This window comes from Manis javanica, chromosome 10 (assembly GCF_040802235.1).
Source record: "Manis javanica isolate MJ-LG chromosome 10, MJ_LKY, whole genome shotgun sequence".
Lineage (NCBI taxonomy): Eukaryota > Metazoa > Chordata > Mammalia > Pholidota > Manidae > Manis > Manis javanica.
This window is the reverse complement of record NC_133165.1, coordinates 101,821,971-101,849,721: the sequence shown is the minus strand read 5'-3', so window position 1 is coordinate 101,849,721 and position 27,751 is coordinate 101,821,971. Positions and strand designations below refer to the sequence as shown.

Sequence of the window (27,751 nt, the reverse complement as noted above, 5' to 3'; positions counted from 1 at the left end):
GGAGGATAGTTTGGGTGTCCCTCCTATGTTCTGGCATTCCCAGATTGCCTCTCAGAGTACTTATTATATTATTTTGTGGTTGTTTACTTGTCTGTCTGTCTTCCCAACAAGACCCAAGCAGAGAGCCATGTCAGGTTCACTGTCAAATCCCCAGTACCTATCCTTATTTCTAAAAAACATGTTAGGTACTCAAGAGTTTTAATTGCATGGATGAAACGTGAAAGGGATACTTACGCCTAAGGGAAGAATTCCAGGCCAAGTGGGGATTCCCGTCATATGTAATAGTAACAAAGGCTAAAAGGGCAGGTGAGCTTGAACTACTCCTCTAATTCCCCTCTGATGTTGCCTGAGGCCCCTTCTAATACGCCGGGGCTGGCCCTGGCTGTCACAGTCATTCCCCCATCCAGTATGGCCATCCTGTGATCATCCATCTGGAAAAGCCCAAGGCTGATTCGCTGCCATGGGTTCCTTCTTGGACCCTCAGCTGGAACTGATCTGTTCGCCAAAGAAGCCAGCCAAGTGTTCCTGAGGCTGGGACACAAGACAGATGGTCAAGCCATAGCTGCATTCTCCCTCTTATTTCCCCTGAAAAGGCAAAAATAACTCCATCAGCCATTGTTTCTAAGATAATTTTTTAAATCACAGCATAACAAATCTAGGAACTGAAGGGTCCTTAGAACTATGTGACTGCGTTGCTGGGCAGCTGCATCTGGGGAGGTCTCTCCCTGAGCCCTAGGTGAAACCTCAGCCCAGATGATGGGGGGGTTCTTGACTCTGACCGGGAAAGAATTCTCCATCAGGTCCAACAAGTTCCAGCAAGAAAGGAATTCATTAAAGCAAGAGTAGAAGCAAATGTCAGCAGCTGTGCAGGCAGCAGAGCGCAAGGAATAGCAGAGCAAGGAAAGGAAAGGTCATTGAACTTTTGCTCACTGTAGGGCAGATGGCTTGCCAGCTCGTAAAGCCAGGGTCCTGTGGTGTCCAGTGTCTGCTTGAATTTTCACAGCCTGGGAATTATAGCTCTTCACCCCAGGATTTGGGGGTGCTGCAGAGCACTGGATGGGGTGAGTTTATGTTCTGAGAACTTCCTCTCCCTACTGGCCTAAAATAAAACAGGAAGAGAGAAAAGATTGTGTTAAGACAAGAAAGCTGAATGAAATAGCAAAGTGACAGACATTTACCATGAGAGGTGGAGGTTGGAGAGTTCTTGTGATTATCATAGAAAAGAGTTCAGAGAAAATGCAGTCAGCTTATGCAGCTGGAAAGTTTATTTGATATCAGACAGCAAACACTCAGATGGGTGCATGGATGACCTCAGAGAGCAGGTGCACATAAGGGTTTAGGGTTTGGTGTTTTATAGGACCTTTTGGGTAGGGTCGGCATAAGGCATGATGTATACAGGTGATTCATAATTGAAGTTGTGCCTTAAGAATAGGGTTATTTAGGTGACTGTGTTGATCCAAATCTCGGCATTCTTTATCTACTTTGGTCCATTTACACCAAGAGGTTTCTCTCTTGTCCTGGTTTCAGATACTTAATTGATTAAGGGTCTGGAAGAAGAGGAAGAACAACATATAGATTAAGTTAAAAGAATAAACTGGGCCTTTTTCAGACTAAGTAGATTTTACAATGGCTTGACCCTTGTCCCATTTCCCGCTCTATCTCAACTATGAAAGGCTCTATCATCTCTTTATACTTACATTTCCTCAGAACCTAAGAGGCAGTGAGATCTGCCCTTTCCAGGGCCCCTTCCACACCCATGAAGGGTCTATGTCCCTGTGGTCCCTTGGCATGTGAGAGCATGGCATGAGTTGGTGTGCTCCATTGTACCTTAGTCAGTAGCCTTGCAGTCTGGGCTGAGTTACCTGCTTAGACCATGCATTCTCAAGCCCGGTGTGCATCAGAACACTTGTAGAGCTAGTTAAAACTTAGCAGTACTGATTCATAGTTACAGACTAAATTTACTAAATTTGAGGTAAGGCTTGGAGGTTTGTATTTATAACAAGGCCCCAGGTGATTCTGATGTGGGAGCCTTGTGTGAACCACACTTTTAGTTTCAACTGCTTAGCTTCTTGAAAACATCTATGGAAGGTCTCAAAAAGGAAAGGACAGCAGCTAATGATTTTCTAATGATTTTTCTGGGGATAAACCTGTTAACCCCTTCTCTGAGAAACAGTTTATGGAAAGAGGAAACTAATTACATTAAAACTTGTAATTCCACATGCTGTATAACTGCCCAGATCATATCATTACTAAGCCAGAGGTTCCTTGAAGGTTGGGGTGATACCCAGCATATCCACAGCCTGTTGATTCCTAGTGTGTTACACATTGTGGACGCTTGAAGGGTATTTGTTTATGATATGAGTAGCCCTTTTTTTCTTCTTTGTAGGTGAAATTGGAATCCTCTGCAGTGCCCTGCAGAAAATAAAGTGAAGCCATGGACAGAACCTGGTCTGTCAACTGAGAATTTATTGATGGAAATACAATTACATCTTCCATTTCATCTCAAAAATTCTGAAGAGCAAGCCTTAATTTTAAATCATAGCCTTTAATCCTTTATTGGAACAAGGTAGAAGATTAGCAAATAAATCAAAATAATCTGAAGTTACAACATATTAATAATACATTCCCCAAAGCATAATCTTTTGGGGTCATCTTTGATTTAGAGATGAAAATCCCATACTCTCAAGTTAAAATCATTAATCTGTCGTGTTTCATCAAGGTTAATTAAAATTGAGACCTCCTTCATTCAAGCTTTATATATGCTTTTGTTATTCCCCAGACAGAATTTCCTGAAGGAGTATATATTACTGAATGTAAAACACAAGTCTGAATTGACATTTTTGATTTAATATAAATCCTAACCTACAGTGGTCATTTTCTATTTCAAAGAACTATGATTCTAATTACTGCTTTGTCATTTTGTCTATGTAGATTTCCTTTAATTCAGGAGCCCATTAAAAAGTAGTTATAAATGTTAAAGTTCATAGTATAACACTGAAACATTTCTGTATGTCTTACTGTAATCATAAATACTGCTGTGGAAGATAATACACTTGACTCCCACAACTTCTAGTATCATATGCCAATTAATTGTCAAGTCTGTTTTGGGAGATATATATTGAAGACACTTATGATGTAAAAGATGTTAACTAAAGGCCTGGCTGGTAGAGATTCAGGAAATATCCATTGAATGAATAAGGGAATATATTATTAAATAGCAAATCCTCAACAAAAATGAAAGTTTTAATTATGTTGAAAGAAGTTGAGTGGTTACAATATTTTGTAGTTTCAAATGTTTCTTGGAATGAAATATTCCTCTCATTGCCTTAGAAATACATTATCTGGGTAGTCTCTTCTCACATAAAGGTATGGTTAGAATCTCAGATTCTCAACCAATTTTAGGAGCACGTTGTGATAATCTTACCATGACTGGATAGTCAACAAACTTTGATTTTTGTTGGTTATGCATTTTAAGCAAATACATGAAAATATGACACAGTGGAGAGCAGTAGCAATGTCTTTAAAACTATGCTTTGAAATTCTCAAACCACTTCAACATTTTATTTTGGAAATAGTAAAATTGAAAGGATTTTCATAGTATTTCTTCAAGTCTGAATCTCAGACCAGCTCTATCAAGTCACTCAGAAACTGAATAAATCCTGGGCACCATCCCAGCACTACCCAACAAGAATCTCTGGGCGTAGGGCACGGACACCTGCATTTCTAAGTACCCTAGGTGACTTTTATGCCTAGCCAAATCTACTGGGTATATTAAGTGTGAGAACACCTGAGTTCTGGCGGCTCTTCTACCATTTGCCTATTATGTCACCTTGCATAAGGCCCTTTGGACCTCAGTTTTACTTTTACCCTGAGGGAGTTAAACTGGACGAATCATGATTCCTTCCAGCCTTGAAATACAAATGCTAACATGTGTTTTTAAACAGGTGTCCCTGATCCACTAACTAAGGTGTAATAATACCTGCCTAAGTATGCCAGCTGGGTGGAAGGAGCAATTTGGTCTGAATGTGTCTGAGCGTTCATTGCTTTGAAGTTGTGATTTTTATGTTTGCATCTATTTCCTCATGTGTCTATAGAGCCCATTGACAAGCACTGATTCTAAAAGTGGGAATGTTCTTTTCTCTGGTGTTCCTCTAGATCCCAAACACTCTGCAAAGAGACTATTTTGATAAATGTTTCTTTACTGAACAGTATGTGTAAATTAGAGAATTTCTTGGCTTTAGAATTGAAATATGCATAGTATTTTAGACTGAATATTTTGTTTTTGTAATTTTTAGTCCCCCAAATTTAGTGTATTTGAAGTCAAAGCTTAGGATTGGGTTATAATTTCGACAGAAGAATGGATGAACCTACTGAATGGAAGAAAACCTGAAATTTTAATAATGTGCTACTCAGTCCTTATCTCTTTTTATCTGGATACAAAAGCCCAGCCTACAGCAATGCGATTCAATACATTTCCATGTATTAGTAGTATTAACTGTTTAATATCTGATAAATTAGCAGATGTTTAGAAACAATACTAATCTTGTGTCCAAAAAAGAGAAATACATGAAAAATATTGCAAATGTATAGTAGCATGTTCAGTAAGTTTCTCAAAAGAGGAATCTAAGCTTAATTCTAGGTTTCTAAGTTATATATTTGGTTATGTTTCCAAAAATCTACTGCTGAAATGTCAGTTTGATACAAAAATGAACTTTGCCTACTTTCTTCACTTCTGCAAGCCTTAGCACATAATACATAGCAGGTGCTCAATAGTCTTTTTAAAAAAATTCTAAGTGACTTGAATCACCTCACAAATAGACTGTTTTGCAAGAAAAATGTTGAGAAACAACTAAATATGCAATATTTCCTTTTAAACACTGTTGAAAATTTTGTATCTTTATCTAAGATATGATTGTTTTAAAGAAAGACATTACCCAGTTTAGACTAGATTATGTCTATGTAGTTTGTACTTACATTGCTTCAACTATAACTGACAAGTACTTAATAAATGTTTGTTAATTAATAAAGGGAGAAAACTGCATCATTGAAACTTGTCATTTATCCATAGTGAAATGGTGAGAGCAATGCATGACTTGCCTACCAAATGTAAAAAAAAAAATCACAGAAGGGACAAAATTAAAAGCCTATAAAAGATGGACTTTTCAAAGGAAAGAGAAAAAAGTGATCAGTTTCCTCTTTCCAATGGAGTATGTACCTGCACACACCCAAGCACGCGCGCACACACACACACACACAATCACTGCCTTTTCATAGCTTGTGTAGGTTTATAAATAGTAAGTAGACCTGATATGTGCTAGAAATGGCTCTAATAATTTCTGTGCTGTGAATTTTCTCATTTGTCATCTCACCTTGAACTCTGCTAACTTTAAGGCACAGTGCACCTTCTTGTCTGTAGTAAACACAATTCTGTTAAAGAGTAAGTTTCAAGTGATAAACAATTGCAAAGAAGATTGATTGTAGTCCTCCAGGTTCTATATACATGGTTACTTTTATTTATTTATTTTTATTTTTTATTTTTTATTTTGGTATCATTAATCTACAATTACATGAAGAACATTATGTTTACTAGGCTCCCCCCTTCACCAAGTCCCCCCCACATACCCCTTCACAGTCACTGTCCATCTGCGTAGTAAGATGCCGTAAAATCACTAGTCTTCTCTGAGTTGCACAGCCCCACCCCTGTGCCCCCCACGCACTATACATGCTAATTGTAATGCCCTCTTTCTTTTTCCCCCACCCTTATCCCTCCCTTCCCACCCATCCTCCCCAGTCCCTTTCCCTTTGGTAACTGTTAGTCCATTCTTGGGTTCTGTGATTCTGCTGCTGTTTTGTTCCTTCAGTTTTCCTTTGTTCTTATACTCCACATATGAGTGAAATCATTTGGTACTTGTCTTTCTCTGCCTGGCTTATTTCACTCAGCATAATACCCTCTAGCTCCATCCATGTTGTTGCGAATGGTAGGATCTGATTTTTTCTTATGGCTGAGTAATATTCCATTGTGTATATGTACCACATCCTCTTCATCTATACATGGTTACTTTTTAACAATACCTTTTTGTATGTTCCTTTTATGAAAACCATCCCTTCACGAGAATATTCATAAAAAGAAATGAAAGACAAGAAGATGTGCCCCTCTAAGAGATGGGCTTCTTAAGTGTCTAAGAAGATTTGATGCAGGAAGCAAGCACCAGCTTATTTCTCAGTTTACCTAAATAGATAAAAAATGAATGGCAACCTGAACAGCAGTCCTTAATTTTTCCTCAGCTCATTTCTAGGAAATAGGTGATACTCAAAGAAAGTAGTTGGATCAGACTACTTCACTGAGATTATTGAAACAGGTGCAGTCTTTGGATGCCTATGGCTTACTGTTACTAAAGATAAATTAGAGCATCTATTTAAAAAGAAACCGACTTAAACCTCCCCAAGGTTTCTTTATTCCCAAAGATTCTCAAAGAAATTCCAGCTGCATCTTGTCCTTTTCTGCACTTACCTTGCAAATAGAAGGAGGGGCAGCAAAGGGCTGATTTCCATGATTTCATGTCAGAGGAGAGTAGAATTTGGATTTAGAAAGGGGTTAGACACACCTTCGTTTGTGTCTTTGAGTTTCCTCCTTACATCTCTTTTTTCAAAAGCGTGGCCCATGGATTTCTTTAAGAAGTTGCCCATGCTAACACACACACACACACACACACACACACACCAGTCTTTTAATCTCTTTAAGAAGTTGCCCATGCTAACACACACACACACACACACACACACACACACACCAGTCTTTTAATCTCTTTAAGAAGTTGCCCATGCTAACACACACACACACACACACACACACACACACACACACACACACACACACACACACACACACCAGTCTTTTAATCTCTGAAGAGGCCACAAGATGAGTCCAGGCTGAGCTGAGGACTCCACTTGGCCCTTCCCCTAAGCCTCTATTCCCCTAAACCATGTTTGTGGGAGAATACTGCAAAGCTTTTTGTCTTTCCAGGGGAAGGAAGTGGAGACCAGTTTTAAAAAGTAAAAGTCGTTGGTATGGTAGTCAAGCCATTTCCCCTCTGAGCACTTCACTCCAAAGCTGACTACAGAAAAAGCTAACGTGGAAGGCCAGATGGAAATAACTATCCCTGCAAAATAGGGTAGGACAAAAGTAGTCCCTCAAATATGCGGATGTGATAAGAAAAAAATCTTGTTCCTCTTAAGTATTGCACCATCCACACTCATCAAAGATGGTAGAATAAATGTCGCTAAAATCTGCGATCAACTGTACGGTTTGACGGGAGTGGGGGCTGGGCGACAGAATCACTTAAATTACAATTGAAAAGCGCAATTTACTGCACTTTTCGGGTTTAATTCAAGAAATACTTGACCGTCTACTTCCTGCTCAGCGCGGTACCAGGCACGTTAAAATAATCAATGTGATGGCGACATGGCAGCGCCCCTCTGACGCCGAGTTAATTTAGCAGTTCGATGTTTCCAGTTAGGAATCACCCGGTCCTTTGACCGCGCTTTCTCCTGCTTCCCCTGGAGTTCTCTGAACTAAAAGGGAGCGCGCTCCATAGGAGTCCTGGCTCAGAATCAACTCAGATGGAGCCTCAAACACACGCTCCATTTAATGAGGCTCAAGCTTCACCGTTCCAAAGACCCAGTTTGTATTTGACGAAATTTAAGTTCCGTTCCCCTCGACGTGCAGTCCAGGGCAGTGGATTTTGGACCAGTTCTGGCCTCAGCTGCCCTATAATTACCAGGGTCAGCCCGGCGATTTGGGGATCAGGAGTAAAATTGGAAATGACCTACGCAAGGCTCACCTCGAGTTTTCCCATCAGGATCCGAGGTGGTTCAGGGGAGGGAGTTGGAGGGGAAACAGGTTCGGGAAGGGGTGCGGCTGAGAAGGTGGGAGGCATCAAATGAGTTAAAGTCTTTTGTGCCCTTGAAGGGAGATGACACTGACTGGGAAAGAAAGAAAGCTTCAGATTCGCTAAAGCAAAGACGTGCTCTGGAGGGTGCGGAAGGGAGACCGGCTCTCGGACCTTGCCTCGGAGCTGGCTGATTAAAGCTATTTCCGGCTCCTTAGCCAGGGACCCCTCTACCAGTTCAAGCGGAAGGTGGGTGGGCCCTCTGGGCTTTAATAGCCAGGCGTTGACGTCGCTCAGGACCACGGACAGCTCCCACCCTGAGGTCCTGCCCTCCCACCGCAGGGCTGTCTGTAGTTCCAACCCGCCCACCAGGGGTGTGCCTGCCTGGATCAGCCTCCTCTTGCTCTGCTCCCCAACCACCCCTGGGTGTCTTCTAGGAGCCTGAGGCTCGGCTTTGAGCTAGGCGCCCCACAAAGCCTCAGAGCCGGAGAGTCACGAAAGAGGCACGCCATGAAGACCTAGGTCTGCAGCTAGGTGGGAGCTCAGCTTCAGTGCCCAGAGGCAGCACCCAGGGAGATGACAGCGGAGAGACGGCGTCCTGGCCCTGAGAGATGAGAGGGCGGAGGTAGGCTTGCTTTTCTCCTGGAGGAAGGCTGGCTGTCGTGGAGATACTGCTTTGCTTTCGGACGGTGGTCACATCCAAGTGAGGGAAAGGGGGAGAGACCTGTCAGAAGCCTCTCTTCCCAGTGCAGCTGAGATTTTCCAGGACAATAAGCTCACTCACAGCCTTCCTCTGCCTACCCCATTTCCAGCCCTTCTTAACCCGTCTTTCCAGGGGAAGACGTTGGCAGGAGGTGGAATACCCTCTCGCACAGGGGCTCTTTGCAGTATCCCAATTTGGCCAACCACTGGGAGGTCTCCACAGTCCCCATCTTCCCTCTTTCCAGATCTGTCAGTTTCCAAGTTCTGTGCAAAGAGTTGACAGGGAGGTTGGTCACTTGGGCCAAGCTTAGGTTAAGGTGTGTGGGGGGTGGCGGGGATGGTGGTTCTTGACTTTTGTTGAGAAGTGGGGGGAATAGGAAATGTGAGGTCCTTCTGCTTCAGGTTGGTGTTCTGTATAGGTTTCCGTTCTATATGTAGAGACAGAGCTCAAGGAGAAAAAGTTCTAGTTCTCCAAGATTGAGAAAACTTTCACAGATACAGCCTTTGTTTAAGGAACTGGACCTTTCTTTGTGTTAGGGTGGAAGGATGGTCCATGTGGGGAAGAATGGGAAGCATACTTCAATTCAACTGAGCAACAGTTTCTAAGAATTTGCTCTCTGTGAATCCAAAAAAGACTCAGTGCAGGCCCTAGAGACAGTGTTCAGGGTGGAAGACTGGTCCTAGGTGGAGGTGGGAGCCGGGAGAGATGGAGGAGGGATGAGGAAAGACATCCACTAGATTTTCTTCCTGATTGGGTATTAGAATGGGAATGCAGACATGCTATAGCCTTTAAGCATTCATAATTCAAGTAATTGCTGCTGATTGTGTGCATATAAATTAGAATCTAAAGCATGAAGTATTGTGGAAGGGGGTGTGGGAGTCTGGAAACTAAATATTCATTTAAGCTTTATCTGGTTAGTTCAAAGGGGGGACATCCCAACCCTCTGACATCTTCAGGCAAGTGCAAAATGCTCTAAGAAGATACCAACTGGGGAGTATAAAAAGGTGTACCAAGATGATTCTTGCAGTATGTTTTGTATTAGCAAGTATTTTGAAACAAGCCAAATGTCCATCAATAAGAAATTGTTCAGATAATTGTTTAGATTTTTTATATATGTGTATATTGTGCAGGAACTAGAAATAAAATGAGGTAAATCCGTAAATGTTATCAAGCAAGTCTAGGAGGTATTGTTAAGTGAAAAACATGATCACATTATCATTTTTTAAAAAAAGCTGTGAATGACGTATATGTATGTAATGGTCTGGAAGTATGTTTCTACGATCAGAGGGGAAAAAAGAAAGGAGAGAAGAAAAAAGGAAAAAAAAAGAAAGAAACCACTACCAAAATGTGGACAGTGGTTACATGGGGCTGGGATGAGAGTTAGAGGCTGTCTTCACTCTTTACTTCATATACTGTTTTAAAGAAAAGTAAAATGATGTGATTAAAGATAATATGAACTTTTTTTGTTTTTATTTTATTCATATTTTCTGTAATAAACAAATACCACTGACATCAGAAATAAAATAAGGAATGAAGATGTCAATTACTAATCTTTCTCTTTTTTATAAAACTGAATTATAGATGATATACAATCTTATATTAGTTTCAGTTATACAACCCACTGGTTTACCAGTTAACCACATTATTAAGTACTCACCCCAAACTAGTGCAGTTGCTATCTGTCAACATAGAAAGATGATACATAATCACTGGCTATGTTCTCCATGCTGTACTACATCCCTGTGACCAACCTGTATTATGATTGAGAACTTTTGTGCCCTTTTATCCCCCTTCCCCTCCCCACCCACCCACCTCAATCCCTCTCCTGTGGTAACCACCAGTCACCTCTCAGTGTCTGTGAGTCTACTGCGATTTTGTTCATTTTGTTTTGTTTTTATATTTCACAAATAATTGAAATCATATGGTATATGTCTTTCTCTGCCTGGTTTATTTCACTTAACACAATACCCTCTAGGTCCACCCATGTTCTCATAAATGGCAGGATTTCTTCATTTTTCAAGGCTGAATAACATTCCATGGTGTATATGTACCACTTCTTCTTTATCCATACATCTATTGATGAACACTTTGGTTGCTTCCTTTTCGTGGCTAGTGTAAATAATGCAGCAATAAACATGGGTGCATGTATCTTTTTGAATCAGGGATTTTGTTTCCTTTGGGTAAATCCTAAAAGTGGAATTACTGGGTCATATGGTATTTTTATCTTTAGTTTTTTGCGTAATCTCCATAGGGCTTTCCACAGTGGCAGTACCAATTTACATTCCAACCAACAGTGTAGGGGGGGTTCCCTTTTCTCCACATCCCTGCCCAACACTTATTATTTCTTGTATTTTGGATAGTGGCCATCCTGACTGGTGTGAGGTGATATCTCATTGTGGTTTTGATTTGCATTTCCCTGATGATTAGTGATGTGGAGCATCTTTCCATGTCCCCGTTGGCCATCTGTATGTCTTCTTTGGAGAAATGTCTGTTCAGGTGCTCTGCCCATTTTTTAATCGGGTTATTTATTTATTTATTGGTGTTGAGTCATGAGTTCTTTATATATTTTGGATGTTAACCCCTTATCCAGTAATAATTATGAATATATTCTCCCACACAGTAGGGTGCCTTTTGGTTCTACTGTTGGTGCCCTTGTTATACAAAAGTTTTTAGTTTAGTGTAGTCCCACTTGTTCATTTTTATTTTGTTTCCCTTGCCTGAGGAGATGTATCTGGGAAAAAATTGTTCATGCTTATGTTTTTGCCTGTTTTCCTCTAAGAGTTTTATGGTTTCATGTCTTGCATTTAGGTCTTTAATCCATTTCAAGTTTACTTTTGCATATGGAGTTAGACAGTAATCCAGTTTCATTCACTTATATGTAGCTGTCCAGTTTTCTCAACACCAGTTATTATAGAGACTGTCTTTTCCCTACAGTATATTCATGGCTACTTTATTGTATATTAATTGACCATATATGCATGGGTTTATATCTGGGCTCTCTATTCTGTTTCATTGATCTACAGGTCTGTTCTTGTGCCAATACCAAATTGTTTTGATTACTGTAGCTTTGTAGTATAGCTTGAAATCAGGAAGCATAATCCCCCCAGCTTTGTTCTTTTTTCTCAGGATTGCTTTGGCTATTTGGGGTCTTTGGTGGTTCCATATGAATTTGAGGATTATTTGCTCTCATTCATTGAAAAATGCCTTTGTATTTTGATGAGAATTGCATTGTATCTGTAAATTGCTTTAGGCAGGATTGCCATTTGACAATATTAATTCTTCCTGTCCATGAGCATGGGATAGGTTTCCATTTATTTATGTCTTCTTTACTTTCTCTCAAGACTTCTTATAGTTTGCAGAGTACAGGTCTTTCACCTCCTTGGTTATATTTATTCCTAGGTATTTTATTCTTTTTGATGCAATGTAAATGGAATTGTTTTCCTGATTCTCTGCTTGTTTATCATTAGTATATAGGAACACAGTATATTTCTGTATATTAGTTTTTTATCTTGCAACTTTGCTGAATCCAGTTACTAGTACTAATAGTTTTTTGGCAGAGTCTCTAGTGTTTTCTATGTATAATATCATGTCATCTGCAAATACTGACAGTTTCACTTCTTCCTTACCAATTTGGATGCTTTTTCTTTCTTTATCTTATCTGATTGCCATGACTAGCACCTCCAGTACTATGTTGAATATAAGTAGTGAGAGTGGGCATTCTTGTTTCGTCCCTGATTTAGAGGAAAAGCTATCAGCTTTTTGCTATTGAGTATGATGTTAGCTGTGGATTTGTCATATATGGCCTTTATTATGTTGCAGTATGTATCCTCTATACCCATTTTGAGAGTTTTTATCATGAATGGATGTTGAATTTTATCAAATGCTTTTCAGCAACTATAAAGATGATCATGTGGTTTTTTTATCCTTCTTTTTGTTAGTGTGGTGTATCACATTGATTGATTTATGAAAATTGTACCATCCTTGCATCCCTGTAATAAATCCCACTTGGATGTGATGGATGATCCTTTTGATGTATTTTTTAATTCAGTTTGCTAACATTTTGTTGAGGATTTTTGCACCTATGCTCATCAGTGATATTGTTCTATACTTTTCTTCTTTTGTAGTGTCTTTGCCTGGTTTTTCCATTAGAGTGATGCTGGCCTCATAGGATGAGTTTGGCAGTACTCCCCCCTCTTCCACTTTTTGGAATACTTTAAGAAGGATGGGTATTAACTCTTCTTTAAATGTCTGGTAGAATCCAGCTATGAAGCTATCTGGTCCTGGAATTTTGTTTGTTGGGCGTTTTTTGATTAGGAGTTTAATTTCATTACTGGTAATTGGTCTGTTCAGATTTTGTTTTTTCCTGGGTCAGTCTTGGAAGGTTGTATTTTTCTAGGAAATTGTCCACTTTTTCTTGGTTGTCCAATTTACTGGCATCTAGTTTTTCATAGAATTCTCTAATTATTCTTTTTATTTCTGTGGTGTCAGTTGTAACTGTTACTTTTTTGTTACTGATATCGTTTATTTGTGTCCTTTTTTTTTCTTGGTAAGTCTGGCTAGGGGTTTATATATTTTGTTTATCTTCTCCAAGAACCAGCTCTTCATTTTATTGATTTCTTTCTATTGTTTTTATTCTTCTCTATTTTATTTATTTTTGCTCTGATCTTTTTATGTCCCCCCTTCTACTAATTCTGGATTTCATTTGCACTTCTTTTTCTAGTTTCTTTAATTGTGAGCTTAGAGTCTATTTGGGATTGTTCTTGTTTCTTGAGGAGGCCTGTATTGCTATGTACTTCCCTATTAGAACTGATTTTGCAGCATCCCACAAATTTTTGACTGTTGTGTATTTGTTTTCATTTGTCTTCATGTATTGCTTGATTTTTGTTTTTATTTGTTCATTGATCCAATGATTATTTAAAAGCATGTTGTTTAGCCTCCATGTGTTTATGGGGTTTTTTGTTTTCTTCATGGAATTTATTTCTAGTTTTATATCAGGTGGTCTAAGTAATTCCTTGATAGAATTTCAATCTTTTTGAACTAATTGAGGCCCTTTTTGTGGCCTAGCATGTAATCTATTCTGGAGATTGTTCATGCACACTTGAGAAAAATGTGTATCCTGCTGCTTTGGGGTGGAATGCTCTGTAGATATCTGTTAAAACCATTTGATCGAATGTGTTGTTCAGTGCCTCTGTTTCCTTATTTATTTTATGTCTGGCAGATCTGTCCATTGATGTAAATGGTGTGTTAAAGTCCCATAATATGAATGAGCTGCAGTCTATTTCCCCCTTTAATTCTGTTAGTATCTGTTTTACATATTTAGGTGCTCCTATGTTGGGCTCATAAATATTGATAATGGTTATATCCTCTTGTTGGACTGACCCCTTTATCATTATGTAATGTCCTTCTTTGTCTCTTGTTACTTTCTTTGTTTTGAAGTCTATTTTGTCTGATATAAATACTGTGACTCCTGCTTTTTTCTCCCTATTAGTTGCATGAAATATCTTTTTCCATCCCTTCACCTTGAGTCTGTGTATGTCTTTCATCTGAAATGAGTCTCTTGCAGGCAGCTTATGGATGGGTCTTATTTCTTTATCCATTCTGCCACTCTATGTCTTTTGATGGGTGCCTTCAGCCCATTTGCATTTAAGATAATTATTGATAGGTATGTACTTATTGCCATTTTATTATCTTCTGGTTGTTTTTGTAGTTCCTCTCTGTTCCTTTCTTCCTCTCTTACACTCTTATCTTGTTATTTGATGGTTTTCTTTAGTGTTGTGATTGGATTTCTTTTTTTTTAATTTTTGTGTATTTATTATAGACTTTAGGTTTGTGGTTTCCATAAGGTTCATGGATAGTTTCTTAACTATATAGCAGTCTATATTAAGTTGATGATCACTCTGTTTCAAACATAATCTAAAAGTACTTCCTTTTTATTCATCTTCTTCCTCCACACTTTATGTATTAAATATCATAATTTGCGCTTTTTGTGTATCCCTTGACTGATTTTGTGTATAGTTAGTTTTACTACTTTTGTTTTAATTTCATACTTGTTTATTTTCACTGGTGAAAACTATTTAGGCTTAAGAACATTTCCATCTACAGTCCATTTAACATATCCTCTAATGCCAGTTTAGTGACATTGAATTCCTTCAGCCTTTGTTTATCTGGGAAAATTTTAATCTCCTTTAATTTTGAATGATAATCTTGCTGCATAGAGAATTATTGGTTGAAGGTCCTTCTGTTTCAGTACATTAAATATTTCGTGTCACTCCCTTCTGACCTGTAAAGTTTCTACAGGGAAATTTGCTGACATCCTGATGGGGTTTCCCTTATAAGTAATCTTTCTTCTCTCTATGGCTACTTTCAATACCCTTTCTTATCCTTAATCTTTGCCATTTTAATTATTACACATTTGGTATTGTCTTTCTGGGGCTCCTCTTGTTAGGGGTTCTCTGTCCTTTCATGATCTGGGGGTCTGTTTCCTTATACAGATTGGGGAAGTTTTCAGCAATTATTTCTTCAAAGAGACTTTCTACCCCTTTGTCTTTCTTTTCTCCTAGTTCCCCTATTATGTGAATATTGTTTTCTTTGGAGTTGTTACACAGCTCTCTTGGCATCTTCCCATTTCTAGAGATTCTTTTTTCTCTCTGTTCCTCAGCTTGGGTGTTTTCCTATTCTCTAAGCTCCATCTTGTAGATTGTCTTCTCTACTTGCAGCAATTTATCACTCATTCCCTCCATTGTATATTTCATTTCAGTTACTATATTCTTCAGCTCTTAGTGGCTCTTTTTCAGTTTACATCCTCCCTGAGATCTTCACTAGTTTTCTGCTGATCAGTAAGCATATTTATGGCTGTTATTTTGAAATCTTTACCAAGAAGATGGGTGATATCCATTTCATTTAGCCCTCTTTCTGGTGTCTTATCCTGTACTTTTGTTTGAAACATATTCCTCTACCTTCATATCAGAGATTCTGTGTTTCTTCCTTTGTTAGATAGATCTGCTATGCTTCCTGGTCTAGAGAGTAATGGCTTTAATGAAGAAGGCATCCTGTGGTGCCCAGAAGCTCAAGACTCTTTACTCTTCAGTGCCTGGTTTTCCTTGTGGTGGAAGCCCAGTTGCTGTTGGTGGGCTATGGGCTGGGATGCCTTTCTGTCTGTTAGCAATGGCCTACTTGAGTCTGCCACAGTGGCAGCTTGCCTCAGCTGGCCCACTGTGAGCTGAGCAGGGGTGCTTCTGCTGGGATAATTGTGGGCAGGACCACCCTCTGTTTGTCCTGCAACGATGGCTAAGCTGCTGGTCTAATGGAGTTGGCAGGGTGGGTGTGCTGTGGCACATGCTGGTGGGGCAGGATGGTGAGCAGAGTCAGCCCCTTGGGCCACCAGCAAGGAGGGAGGAGTGTGTGGTGCTGGCTCCAATTGGGCTGAAATAGGGCTGAGAAAGCTGGGAAGGTTTTCCCATTCACTGAATATACGGCCTCAAGCAAATTACCTTGTGCTTTGGTTCCCTTAGTAAGGTGTGCATATAATAGAACCTACCTCATAGGCTTTTAAGAGTATTAACTAAGATAAAATTGTAAAGAACTCAGGAGAGTGCTATGTGTCAACAGTTATTATCACTAATCCTGCCTATAAAAATGAAAATCAAGAGGCAATGGAAATCTGTTGCGAGCAATTTGGCTCTCTTCTAGAAAAACACCCAAGGTGGAAAAGAAGGATGGAGTTGGAAAAATGGAAATTGGTTAAGGAGCCTGAAGCTATAATTTGCATACTTAGATGGGATAAGATGATGATGAGTTTTAGAGTCAGACCTTTTGCATTCAAATCCTGGTTTTACCAGTTACCAGCTATTTGAACAGGAACAATTATGTTACCATTAGGTACTATTTGTTAGCTACAAAATGCCAATAACAATAGTGCCTACTTCATATGGTGGCTGTGATAATTAAGTGAATTGTCAGCAATCAATAAGCATTAGCTTCTATTTGTCTCTTGCCCACTGAAAGCAAAATTGCTTCAGATGTGTTGTCAGTGACCCACCTATACCTCTTTGCCCTTCCACTTCAGTTCAGAAGCTGACTTTGAATTGCTAGTTTCTGAATTTCTCTTCTTGAAAGTTTTAGCTGGATTCTAAAGCACTTTGCCTACCTGTATGATAGACCAAAACTATCTAGGAATTAATTGTATCAGTGAAATACACCACCATGATAATCATCAAAAAACACAGTGAACTTCTGCCTTAAATTGGGTTCTCCCAGCAGACCCTGAGAAAAGGATTCAAGGACAAATAATTTAGGAACAGAAGATAGAAACATAGGAAGAGAGACAGGGAAGAAAAGACAATAATTAAAGACAGTGTTACCAATAACTTACACCTTCTACAAATGACCAATAAAAATTGGTAAAGGTTTCCCCCACCACACACACACTAACTCCCAGAATTTCCTCAGTGGGGTTAAGCTCAGTTGCCCACAATAGTGACTGATTGTTAAAACTCTCTTTAACGATTGCTTTTCCTTCCCTCTCTCTCTTTCCTATTTTTCTAGCCTCATTTCCTAAATAAATTATTTGCAATAATCCTTTTCTCAGGGACTGCTTCTGGGAAAACCCAAATTAAGACAGAGGTACATAGCATTTATTATAATGATTACGGTAGCATGTGTTACTCATACAAGCTTTGGCATTAATTCTTTCCAAGATTGCCATTCAGAAACCTGTATCCTATGAAATTATTTATTTTAATGTATTTTTTTTTTTTGCTCTCTCTTAACTCAGGTATCTTCACTTCTCTTTTTTACAGTTCTCTAGTCTCCAGGAAAAACATAAGATGTTGACAACTGCCACTACCTCGTGACCAAGTATGGACCTGATTTGGAGCACTATCACCCTGTAAGTGAAATGCCCTTGTTCGTCTGAATTCCATGCTGTAACTTACTATTTATATTCTCCAAACATCCAAAAGAGGATTCCAAGCAAGATTTTCATCTACATTGAAAAATAAATACCATCATTGTCATCATCATGCAGGGTTCTGAGAGGCAAACTCCTATTTTTCCAAAAAATGTGGCTGGAAATCTGAATATGGATTTAGGCTAATATATATATTGCCATTCAAAAACTCTAACCGCAAATACATAGACATATGTAAATTGCACTCTCCTATTCATGAGTACCATGGAAGGAGTGATTCCACATAGCAGAGTGGGAAACCCAGATTCAGGTAGGCTGGGTTTTCATCCTGGTTCCCCCACTACTAACTGTGCAACCTTTAGGAATGTATTTAATCTTGTTAACTTTGGTTTTGTCATTTGCAAATTCAAGATAAGAATACATACATACATACATAACTCACAGGATCTTTTCTAGGGAGTAAATATGCTAATGTATACTAAGTACTTACAGAAGACATACAGTTAGTGGTCAGGAAATGCTGGCCCTTATTTTCAGTATTGATAGTATCAATAGCATTTTGTAGAGGAACCGTAGGGACCATATGGTACACACTGAATTTATAAAATCTGGAAGCTGGGAAGAGACTAGATATCCTGCAGCACAACAATCCTCTAAGGTAAGGTGAGGTAACGTTCTACAGAAAACACAGTAGGTTTCACTAAGCAAGCAGAGTTGCTCACTGCATGTTGGGTATGATTGTCAGAACTACAGGCAAAGGGGAGAGCTGGTTGTTGGAAGATGCGAAGGTTATAGGTCAGTGTAGAGCCTATTCACTGTCACCTAGCAGGTAGCCACAGGTAACACCTATGCCAGCTAAAAATAGGTGACCTTTCCTCTTCTCCAGGCCAAGAATGTGGATGGGGACCAATCTACCTTGGAAGAGGTGGTGGACCTTTCCAGGTACAGCCTGCCAGGAGATGTGGGTTAATTAATATGGCACTGAGATGGAAGGACATAGAGGCAGAGAAGGGAGTGTGGCTTCTGCCTGGATGCCCTCTGTGGGTTGATACCTAGATTGGTCAGTTGATCAGTTCCCAGTATAGAATGAGTATCACAGTATACAGGTTTCTTAGCTGCTGGGAGACCTGCACCCAGTGGCATTTACCCTAGAAATTTGTGTCCCTTATCTCCATGTACCTACACTGGAGGCCCTGCCCAGAGTGAACTGCAGGCACTTTTTCAGAAATTTTAACTCAAAGAAAGCTGTGCTGCCTTGTGGCCTATCTCTACCACAGTATTACTTTCTGAAGAAATATCATTCTTGTGGCAAAGAAGCATTGTTGAGCAATTTAATTCTTCACTGGAATCTCTGGAAAAGGGATCTAAGAGGAATTCAATTTCTTTCCTCACAGCAAATACCCTGATACTCCACAAATTTCTCTCTCCTGTCCTTTCTATCTCAAACCTCCTGCCTATGAAGCTTTTCTTTCTTTCTCTCTGTCATATTTACCTTCCCATCTCTTTCTGACTTTCTGGTTCCAAAGACAAAAGTGTTTTGGTTGAGAGCATGGTGTCTGGAATCAGACTGACTAGCTGTGGCCTTGGAAAAGCTGCCTAAAAATACTAGCTGACTTATATTGCCTTTTACCTTGTGACAGGCAGGTATTATGTAACTTGCCTAAGGCCACTTAGGTAGGCAGTTACAGAGCCAGGAAGTTAGGTCAGGCAGCTTGACTCCAAAGCACACACTCTTGGAGACCATACTATTACGCTATTGCTCAGTTTTCTCACTTTTAAAATGGGGATGATAATAACAACACCTCCTCACAGCAGGGAAGGTAATGTACTGGTGAGTGGTAAGGCTATAGAAATATTAATTTCACCCTGATGTCAAATGTTCTTAATAGCTCCATTTTACTGAGTCAACTGAGGTCCAGAAAAGTTAAGTTACTTTCCTATAGTCACACTATTTACTTGTTACAGCAGGCTGGATTTAAATTCAACTCTACACTGCTTTTAGACTAAGCATTCAAAGCAATGCTCAGCCATCTATTAATTATATTGGGTATGTTTTTTTTGCCTCCCTGGGCCTCAGTCTTCTCATCGTAAGGGATAATTCCTGTCCTGCCCACTTTACAAGCTGGCCGAAGAATAAAAATTAAATATGAAGATGAAACTTGTAGACCTTCAAATGGCAAGGAAATATAAGTCAAGGTACCATTGGTGCCTTCTAGAAGCTTTTCCCTAAGTGGCACACAGCTGGGAAATGAACAAAATTTGAGGTGCACACCAAAAACATTAGAATTACCTGAGGACACCACAGATGGTCATTCAGTCTCCTGGGGGATCTATTAGGGAATCCTGCTAAGGACAGGACAGGAGGGTAGCTGCCAAAGTCCCTGGGGCCAGGCGTACATGAGAATTTGGAGTTGTCCCTGCTACACATTTGGGGATCGCAGGAGAACCTCTCTTTTACTGAAGCAGCTACTCATGGAGAAGAAGGAAGCTTCAACAGTTGAGCTCATGGAGAACCCAGTCACCATCATATCCAATCTTCCCTTATCTCCTGTCCTAACAGCATCCCTAGGATTGCTTTTCTTTTGCCCTTGACCATTTGTTCAACAAACATTTGTTTATTACCTATAGTTGTCCTACACTATTGCAAAGAATGCAAGCAAATTTCCTGCTTTTGTGAAGTCTACATTGGGATAAATGGGTAGGAAGGCAGGAGGGGAGACACAAAATAAAGAAATAAAGAATATAATTCCTTTATGAGATAAGGGCTATGAAGAAAATAAACATTTGATTGCTCATTAAAATAATTTCTGGTGATAGATCACTATATACTTTTGGCAAATAATCTGAATGTATTCAAAGACTTGAATGACATTATTGCAATAAGCCTTATATTCTCATTTGCCTATTTACATCAATAAGGTTTCTCAGCTCCTACAACTATAAAAAATTAAAAATCACACACACAAAATCAGTATTGTTTTCTTTCTCATTCTAGCTGTAAGTTCAATATGAAATAATAGAAGTAAAATAGAAGTAAGTGTTAAGTGCATTACAATTAAAATGTACTTTTAGTTAGTAATTATTTATAAATGTATACTAATAATATTTGTAAATTCTATTCAATCCAAAAGAAGCATTTTAACCTTTAAGACCTTATAGTCACAGGAAACTTTAAAAAACAATACTTACTTTTAATTTATATTCATAGTCTTGTTGCAAAGATCAATAAAATACTTTTAGGAATAAATATTTTGCAGTGGGATAAAATTCTATGTGCAATATGGAATGGAAATAGAATTTAAGAAAAGAAGAAGATATAAAATTTCTAGCTGTTAACAAAGTGCTAATTCACACATTTTGAATGGATTATGGTGAGTATAAAATTGCAATCAAATTCAGATTTCATTGGATATTTACAGAAGAATGATCTACAGTTTTATTTTAAATGTCAATATTTTAATATACCAGGAATTATATTCTTCGCACAGTATGATAAAAATTTTCAGATAATAAACATATGAGGGGTATATAGAATTTTTTATTCACTTTTTATTTTTTATAAAATTCTTTAAGGGAGTGTATGAGAAAAGTTTGAATACCGTGTGTAATCTGTAAACTGCAACTGTATTTAGCGGCCCCTAGAGGGAGTCTCTTCAACACATTGCCCACTTTCCACCTAAAAGACAAAGGAGTGTAGAGACCCTCATTTGCACTGAATATTGCTTCATAAATTATTAGAAAGGCCCTGGATGGGAAGATCACTGAAAGGAAAATGTCACATTGTGGAAATAGCACTGGATCTAACGTGAGCTCTGATCTCAGCAGTGCCATTATGCTGGGCTCTGCCCTATGAACATGCTTTGTTTTCAGTGACTTCCTTAATGCTTACAGGATAGCTACTGGCAGAAGCTGAGGCCAGGTGCTTTCCTTCTGCTGTAGGGTGAATATCTGTGTCTCCCTAAAATTTTTATGTTCAAACTCTCACTTCCAAGGATTCCAAGGATGGTAGTCTTAGGAGGTGAGGCTTTTGGGAAGGGGCTTTTGTAACACTCATGAATTGGATTAGTGCCCTCATAAAACAGACCCCACAGAGACCCTTCTCCCTTTTCCCCATGTGAGGACATAGTGAGAAAATGCCAGCTATGAACCAGGATGAGGGCCCTCACCAGAACTCAATCATGCTGGTGCCTTGATCTTGAACTTCCCAGCCTCCACAACCGTGAGAAATAAATCCTGCTGTTTATAAGCCACCCAGGCTGTGATATTTTGTTGTAGCAGCCCAAACAGACTAAGACATCTTCCATCAACTTACATCAGGCGCCCATCTGTGGATCAGAAACATTTCTTAAGGGAATATCATGCTCTGATTGCCTTAGCCCAGAGTTGGAATTGATTTCTCGTGAATGGGATGCTGTGACTAGATTAGACTCATCAGGATCCAATGCGTGAAACTGGAGATGTGAGTCACACATCATGGGCAGGATCTCAGCAGGAAGCTGATGACATATTAAACTAGCGAAAAGAGAAGAATGTAATTAAGTGACAAAGTGACTATTTTCAAAGTTGTGGGCAAAGTTAAGGGAACTCAACCAGGGATGGTGCAGTACCCAAGAGCTAGCTGCAACAGGGGCCATCACCTCTCCTCAGCCCAAGGAGTGGGGAGCTGTTATCAGAACACTGACACAGAGAACCTTTTGGAGAGGGCTGCCCAGGAGGGTCTGTGCCCACTCCCAGGGAGATTCTGTCAACCTGCGACTACTTAGCAATGGAGGAAGCCAGCAGAAGAAATGCCCCCAAATTATCCTCGTACCACTTGCTGAAAGCTGTGGTGTGAGGGAGCTGTCCATGCCACACTGCACACCTGTTGCCAGGTCAGGGCCCCGGGTCAGAGTGGTGAAGGGTAAATACGCATTCAGAGGCGCAAATGGGATAGTGCGGCCAAGTGAATACTGAGCACACACAAGGCTACGCTAAGGACGGCAATGATTCCTAAACAAAATTGTGTCCTGCTAGGAAAGAGGAAGGGGGGTGCTAGGTACACATTCAAGAGAATTCACTCTAAGGATCCTTGTTCAAAAGAAAATGGTTTGTTTTGCACATAGAAATTATCAAAAATTGCAAACGTATCTTATTTGTAAGTAAAATTCATGTTTACTTCACAAGGAGCTTCACAAGAAGATAACAAAAGGCTGAGCTCCTCCTGCTTGATGAGGGATTCAGGGAAAGGGGTATGTCCTGACCTTTCAGGGAAAAAGTGAAGAAATCCATTCCCAAGAGGACTGCAAAAGGGAAGTGGCTGTTCCCTTATTAAAGCCAAAGAGGGCAAGCCTAATGAGGCCTAAGCCAGTTACATGGTGTAATTTACTGAAAGGTGTTGGCTGCCTTGCAATGTTTGAAGGCAATTTTTTTGTGATACATGATTAGTAGGAAAAGACTTGGTTGTTGCCATTTTCCAAAGGAAACTTGACTACTCTTAGTAATAGAGAAAAATGTTCTCTTTGGAAAGTCTCATACTTCTATGCAAAGTGGTCAGAATTTACACAATGCCTAGTATATGAGGATCAGCTAATTAGCTCTGAACTAAATGTCAAGATAAACAAACCTAGTCCCTAAAGGACTCCAAGAAGCTCTATGACTAAGTGGCACCATCAGCTGCCCACCAAGGGTGAGGGGAGTCTGCACCAGTGGTTCTCAACAAGGCTGCACATTAGAACTGCTTGGGGAGCTTTATAAACTTTTTACATCCGTCTCCACCCTACAGCAATTAAATAAGACTCTTTCTGTGAGGTCCAGGCATTTTTTGAAGAGCTTCCTATGTGATTCTAATATTCTACCAGGGTTGGGAATCCCTGGCCTACAGGACACTTACATCTCTGATGGATGCAGTATATATAAGCAGATTAAGCAGACCACTTGCTTTGCTGATAAACTCATCAATTCAATTCAAATAGCCATTCTGGCCTGTGGAGCCTGAGGCTCTTTTTTGCTGTCTTTCAGCCAGATGTTGAGGCAGCACAATAGATGGGTTAGGAAGGGGGGCTCTGATCAGGCTGCTTAGGTCAAATTCTGGGTCTACTCATGGGCTAGGTGATTTTGAGAAAGTCACTTAACCCCTTGAACCTTAGTTTCATAATCTGTAAAATAGGGGCCATGGTAGGAATGAATTACAACAGATTGTTTTGAGGATTAACTTACAAAATGTTTTTGACGGTCTTAGTACAGAATCTGGCACAGAGTGAACTCTCAATAAATGCAAAGTATTATTACATGTCTACATTTAAGCCAACTGAAAGTCTCAGAGGATCCCTATGTTCTGCTTAATCTGGCACTGGGCGGGGAGGTGGGAATGTTGAAGTCGTTGGTTCTTTTGTCCTCCTCTAACTGAGACTCTATGGGTTATATGGTTTTTTGGACTTGCTTTGCATGAACAATTCACAAGTAAAAACTACTCTCGCCAATAACAGCCACTATTTATTGTGTATGCCAGGCACCATGCTAGACACTTAACATCTTCTCTAATTAATCCTCACCAGAATCCTACAGAAATAGAAAATGCCCCCAACTTTACTAATAAGGATCCTTTGGCCCAGACAGGATGAAAACCTTTCCCATGATCATCTAGCTAATAACTGAGTGAGGATTCAAACATAGGTGTCTGGTTTCAGAGCTCCTATTCTGGCACCTGGGTCATGCTCCTGTCTTTAATGACACTCCTGTAACTTCTCCCTTGGGGAAAACCTCGCTCATTAAATGGGGTCATGTTCCAGGGATAGGTCCTTCTCAGCTTGTCTCTTCGTAGGGTAACACAGATCCAGAGTACAGACATTAAAGGCAGACATCCTGGGGACTGGCTTTGGGTGACAGAGAGTAAGTAAAAACCCTCACATTGTGTTCCTGGGCCCAGAGCTTCCCTTAGAAAGAGAATTATTTCCCTCATGGGAATGTTTACTGTCCTGCAGTGTGGGCCAGCAGGTAGTGTTGTCCCAAAGAGAAGGGACAGTGCCTGCTTTTGGGGTTCTTCTGAGGATTTAAGTCTCATTGCACTCAGCAGTGGGGTGGGGGTGATGAGCAGGTGGTAGAGCTGCCCACAGCCCACCACGAAGATGTTAATAAGAGTCAGTCCATAACCACGGAGAATCTGCTACTTAACCTGCCACTGGGCAGAGCACCAGTGCCTCTGTGATCCCACTGCCCCAAATGGGGACACTCGGCAACGTGTGAATTTTTCCTGATTTTGACAAGTGCTTATGTGAAAACTCTTACAATGTTTTAAATAACATTTACATATATATATATATATGTGTGTATGTGTATGTGTGTGTGTCTTTTAATAACATCATTTCAAAGAGAAAATAATCATAATTTTATTGAGTGATTTTTTTATAGGCCAAGCTTTGCAATATATTAACCTGTTTAAGCCTCACTATAAGCCTGAGAAGTATCAATCTCACCTTTCAGCTGGGGAGACTGCAACCAGAGAGGTTAATTCATTGCCTGATGGATTTGGTGGTAGGTCTCTGGTGCCTGTCAGGTCCCAGCAGAAAACAGAAGTGACATGCAGATTGGGTAAATTGGGAGAGTTTGATACTGGGAGGAGTGGGCAAAGTATACCGAAGTCCAGAAGGCACAGCGGCTCCTTGGCCCTACACATAAAGGAAAAGGCCTCTGCTGTGCCCTTGAGTTGGAAGGAGGGAGGCAGGCCTCATGGCCCAGCAGAGAGGGAGCTAGGAGAATAAATATCCCCAATCACCCTCCTCCCCGTCTCCAATCTCCGGGACAGTGCTCACCGTCAGCAGGGCCCAGCTGGAAGTCAGAGGACAAGGGACCCTTGACGCACTCCAGACACGTTGACCTCCCTGGGGCGCACAGCAGGATAGAGAAGGGTGGGGAACGGGCTTGGAGGAGCAAACAGGAAATACTCAGTGCGTATCTGATCTCCGTTTGGCTCCTCTCTCTCGTGAATTTGGGAAGGGAAACAGAGACACCGTCGTTAGAAATGAATACTGTTCACAGTGCATGACATGGTCCACGAATTTCTGTTGCTGAGGAATCCTGTGTTCTCTGCTTCCATTTCTTCAACATACTGGGTGCTCTCAGCTTCCTGGGGTGTTTCTGATTAAGTCCCTCACTTCTGCTTAACCCAGTCAAAGCCACTCACTGATGCTTGTATCGTAAAGGTTCCTAACTAAACAATGCCCATGTTTTCTCTAGTATCAGTATGTAGATCATTGCATGTAAGTCTATAATCCCCTGTATGTGCCAAGAGTTCATATTTAAGAATAAGGAGAAGGAGGAAGTGGGAGAAGAGGAGGAAAAAAAGAACGAGAATGGTTTTAAAAACTTGGAAAATAGGAACTTCTTTCATGTGATCCTGCTGAGAACCACTGGTCCCACCCTCCACTTTCTCATGTTGCTGTTTCAGAGCAAAACGTAACTTTTATAAAGTTGGCTGTTCTGGTTAATTGAACTTTCTGGTTAACTGTTGAGCACCTTTGAACTTTAATTCTAGTTGACGGTTTTGTTAAAATGTTATTAGCTTCTTTCCCTTTCTTAACGAGTACTAAATGATCCCAGGGAAAAAGTTCCAAGCCACATTACCTGGAATTTTATGCAGCCCTGCGGAAGTTCCTGGAGCTCCCGAAAGAGCAGATTAGAAAGACACTATTCAGAAAACTCGGGTTTTCTGCCTCTCTCTGTAGAAAAATCAATCAGCCATCCATTTTTTTCTGCAAATATTTGTCGTGTATCCCCTGTGTTAAGGCCTGCCTGCTCTGTGCTCCAATCAGAGCATCATACACAAATGAAAAGACAGTGTCTTCTTATTGGGGGCAACTTAGAGCTGTAGCTCCTTGTGTTCCTTTTGTTTTGGCAATATCTAGTTTCATATTCATATTTTAAGGAAGAGCTCTTCTTCATGTCAGTTTAAAACACATCTTAACAGAAAAAGCGTTTGTTATGTGTGACGTAACTGCACCTGAGGAAGGCTCCGCTCTGAGACTCTAGGATTCTGGCCAAGGCCTTTCCGTCCACCTGGGGGCAGCAGATCCTTGCACAGAACAGCACCTTGACGGAAGCGACTTTGCTTTCTGAGCCCCTGGCTTTCCAACACAAGCCTTCAGAGGACCGTTTCCCAAACGATTGACCCCATACATGTTAATTCTGAAGAATTATATTTGAAGGACGGGTTCCACAGTCAAATAATTTTGGGTAACTGGCTTCAGTGAAGTTAAAAGGTGTTCTTCCTACTGGAGTTCTCAGGAGCTTTAATATGCTTTTGTGGTAGGAAATCTACTCCAGGACAACAGGGCATGCTCTGTGCCTGGCGCTGTGCACAGCGCATTACCTGAGCAGACCTGTTTCATCCGCACGACACCCCTGTGAGGGGGCACTCATACCACCCTCCATTTTACAAATGAAGAAACGAAGGCTCAGAACTCCTGAATGGCAGCTGATTTTCAAACCCAGGCCATCGAGCTACAGAATTGCGTATTTGACCACTGCACTGTAAGGCTTTGCAATGTGAGACTCCAAGAGGGGAAATTTAATAATCAGGGTTTCCCAATATTTTTTGGCCTTTGGAACTTTTTTCTTCCTTCTAGTCAACACGGGGGACTAGTGTCTGACAGAACACGCTGTGAGAAATGCTTCCATAATGTGATGTCTAATGTCATCCCTCTTTAAAATTTAACTGAAAATAGAAGTTCACAGGCTTACATTATGCAACTGAACAGTTAACATTCAGTTCACTTCTGATTTGATGGCAAGGCTTCTGTCTTGTTAATCTCTGTTCTCAAAGCTAATGCCACTGAACCCAGACTATTTGCTTAAAGTATGTCAAATACCACTCAGAAATGGGTCTTCTCAGGATAAAGGAATGTATGCTGTAGGGTGGTGAGACAAGAAGCCACCGGCTTTGGCAGGGAAGCTAAATGCAGTGTGGAATGTTCTGGGGAAAATGGGGGAAATGCTCACTTCTTCATGGGAGTGCAAAAATAAGACTATGATTCTAAATAATGTTGGAGAATTAGAGCTGGAACAAGAGTGGCACCTCTGACCAGCACAGGCCTTTTTAGAATAAAGTTAAAATAGCAAAAAGAGAAGCTACCAGGAGATTAGGTACCAGATAAGCCTGATGGTACATAAAGCAGTATTTTCTAAATGTTAGCCATTGGTATACTAACTTGATGATTTTTTCTGCTGGACGATACCATACCATTATTTATTTAGTATTTTCTATGAATTCTATATTAC

At 40.2% G+C, this 27,751-nt stretch overlaps 1 protein-coding gene and 1 long non-coding RNA gene across 3 annotated transcripts in view; both read left to right on the top strand.

The window, feature by feature from the left end:
• Window positions 1-5,044, top strand: part of PAH (phenylalanine hydroxylase) — a 64,085-nt gene extending 59,041 nt beyond the window's left edge. For both annotated transcript variants that reach the window (XM_073213725.1, XM_037007122.2), the window contains one exon: window positions 2,387-5,044. In XM_073213725.1, the coding sequence (XP_073069826.1) occupies window positions 2,387-2,430 (44 nt within the window). In that variant the 3' untranslated portion in view covers window positions 2,431-5,044. The remainder of the gene's footprint in view (window positions 1-2,386) is intronic.
• A 1,911-nt stretch (window positions 5,045-6,955) lies between these two features.
• LOC140843633 (uncharacterized) overlaps window positions 6,956-27,751 on the top strand; it is an 89,632-nt gene continuing 68,836 nt past the window's right edge. Inside the window, exons 1-2 of the long non-coding RNA XR_012121543.1 lie at window positions 6,956-8,514; window positions 17,391-17,479. This is a non-coding gene — a long non-coding RNA (uncharacterized lncRNA). The remainder of the gene's footprint in view (window positions 8,515-17,390; window positions 17,480-27,751) is intronic.